This window comes from Mus pahari, chromosome 14 (genome assembly GCF_900095145.1).
Source record: "Mus pahari chromosome 14, PAHARI_EIJ_v1.1, whole genome shotgun sequence".
Lineage (NCBI taxonomy): Eukaryota > Metazoa > Chordata > Mammalia > Rodentia > Muridae > Mus > Mus pahari.
This window is the reverse complement of record NC_034603.1, coordinates 37739899-37741965: the sequence shown is the minus strand read 5'-3', so window position 1 is coordinate 37741965 and position 2067 is coordinate 37739899. Positions and strand designations below refer to the sequence as shown.

At 50.7% G+C, this 2067-nt stretch overlaps 1 protein-coding gene across 1 annotated transcript in view; it reads left to right on the top strand.

Annotated features, from left to right (window-relative positions):
- The first annotated feature begins 730 nt into the window (after positions 1-730).
- The window catches only part of Acap1 (ArfGAP with coiled-coil, ankyrin repeat and PH domains 1), a 14219-nt gene continuing 12882 nt past the window's right edge, over positions 731-2067 (top strand). Inside the window, exons 1-2 of the mRNA XM_021212555.1 lie at positions 731-990; positions 1611-1668. Of these exons, the coding sequence (XP_021068214.1) occupies positions 938-990; positions 1611-1668 (111 nt within the window). The 5' untranslated portion in view covers positions 731-937. The remainder of the gene's footprint in view (positions 991-1610; positions 1669-2067) is intronic.

The following is a 2067-nucleotide window of genomic DNA, read 5'->3' as shown; positions in this document are numbered from 1 at the left end:
GACCAAGCTAAGCAAGCCAGAGAAAGCCAGTAAGGAACATCCCTCCATGGCCTCTGCATCAGCTCCTGCTTCCTGACCTGCTTGATTTCCAGTCCTGACTTCCTTTGGTGATGAACAGCAATGTAGAAAGTGTAAGCTGAATAAACCCTTTCCTCCCCAACTTGCTTCTTGGCCATAATGCTTTGTGCAAGAATTGAAACCCTGACTAAGACACAGGGTCTCTCTGTGTAGTCCTGGAACTCTAGACCAGCTGGCCTCAAACTCAGAGATCTACCGGATGAGTGCTGGGATGAAAGGTGTGTGCTACCCCTGGCTTTGTAACAGGGTTTTGTCTGCCAGATGAGGGGACTGAAGGGTCAAAGAACTTGTCCAAGGTCACACTGCCTTTTGCTTGTTTGTTGTAGACATGGTCTTGCTGTGTAGCCCTGGCAGGCCTGTAACTTGCTATGTAGATGACACTGGCCTTGACCTCACAGAGATCCGCCTGCCTCTGCTGTAATTAAGGACATGTGGCGCCATGCCCAACTAATCACACAAAGTCTTAAGTGACAGAGACAGTGTTTGACTCTAGACCATCATTTCCTCCCCCCCCCCCAAAAAAAAATTTATTCACCAAAGGAGAAAGCAGTAGGGAAAGACCAGCGTCTCAGATGGAAGGTGACAGCAGGCAGTCTCTGGAGGAGGGACTGTGGTTTCTCTGATCTCAGCACCCCCCTCCGCCCAGGCCCCACCCCTACCCCTCCCAGAGCTGCCTAGAAGTGGTGGGGTTAGAGCTCCTCCTGGGTCACCCCATTCCCTTTGGGGAAAGAATTCCAGACCCAGGCTCTTCCTACCAGAGGATTCTTCTCCATCAATACCCATCTTGGGGGCTGGGGAGTGCATCTACCTGCTCCCCACCTACCTCCAGGGCCCAGGCTCCCAAGGCAAGCCATCTGAGATGACGGTCAAGCTAGATTTTGAAGAGTGTCTCAAGGACTCACCCCGCTTCCGGTAAGTGTGCACAGGTCCATCAGACTGCGGAGGGGAAGGAAGGTCCCTTATGTCCCAACATACACCCCAGCATTCCCCAGGCAGGACCAACCTTAGAGCCTAGGCCACAGGGACCCGAGGAAACTGGTGGGAACTGGTGCCTCTACGACTCAAGCCAGGCTCTCAAATCTCAGGCAAGGAGTCTCCTGCCTGGAACCCCAGCACTTGGGAGGCTGAGGCATGGAGGTTGCTAAGTGTTCCAGGCTAACCTGGGCTACAGAGTAAAAAAAAAAAAAAAAAAAAAACCAAAAGCCCCCATGCTCTCCGAAGCTCACCGTACTCTGCCTTTCTGCCCCTTCTGGCCTTTATAATTGGCATTCTTCCTTCCTTCTCACGGCATCCCCTCCCCCAGCACCTGCCCCAGGGCGGTTAGCAACTTCCTGCCCTGGCCACATCCACCCTCCTACTCTTCCTGCTCTGGCCTGGGTTATTGAAGCTTAGAATGTGCACAGTAGCACAAGAGCAGAAACTGGCTGGACTCATTGCTTGGTCTGTGTGTACCCACCACCCCATGACGCCTACCCTGCCCCTGATGCTAAGCAGAGGCCCAGTGGACCTAAGTGCTGTCCATTCTTTCCCAGAGCCTCAATTGAACTGGTGGAAACTGAAGTGTCAGAATTGGAGACCCGCCTGGAAAAGGTGACCAAGTCGTGGAGAAAAGATGCAAAGTCAGATTAAAATAAAAGATTAGAATAAAATTAAAATAAAAGATCAGGGAGATGGCCAGAGACTGGGAATAAGTTAGAGTCACTGAAAGTTAACTGTGCCTGGCGCGCGCGCGCGCGCGCACACACACACACACAAAATCACATTTAAAATCTGGATGTACTGGCTCATGCCTTTAATCTTAATACTGGTGAAGTTGAAACAGGCAGATCTCTGTGTGTTCTAGACCAGCCAGGGCTAAAAAAAAAAAAAAAAAAAAAAGCTGGGAAAAAAAAAAATACCCAGATCCCAGCACTTGGGAGACAGAGGCAGGTGAATCTCTTATGGGTTCTAAGATAGCTTGGTCTGTTTTAGTAGGTTCTAAGACAGAAG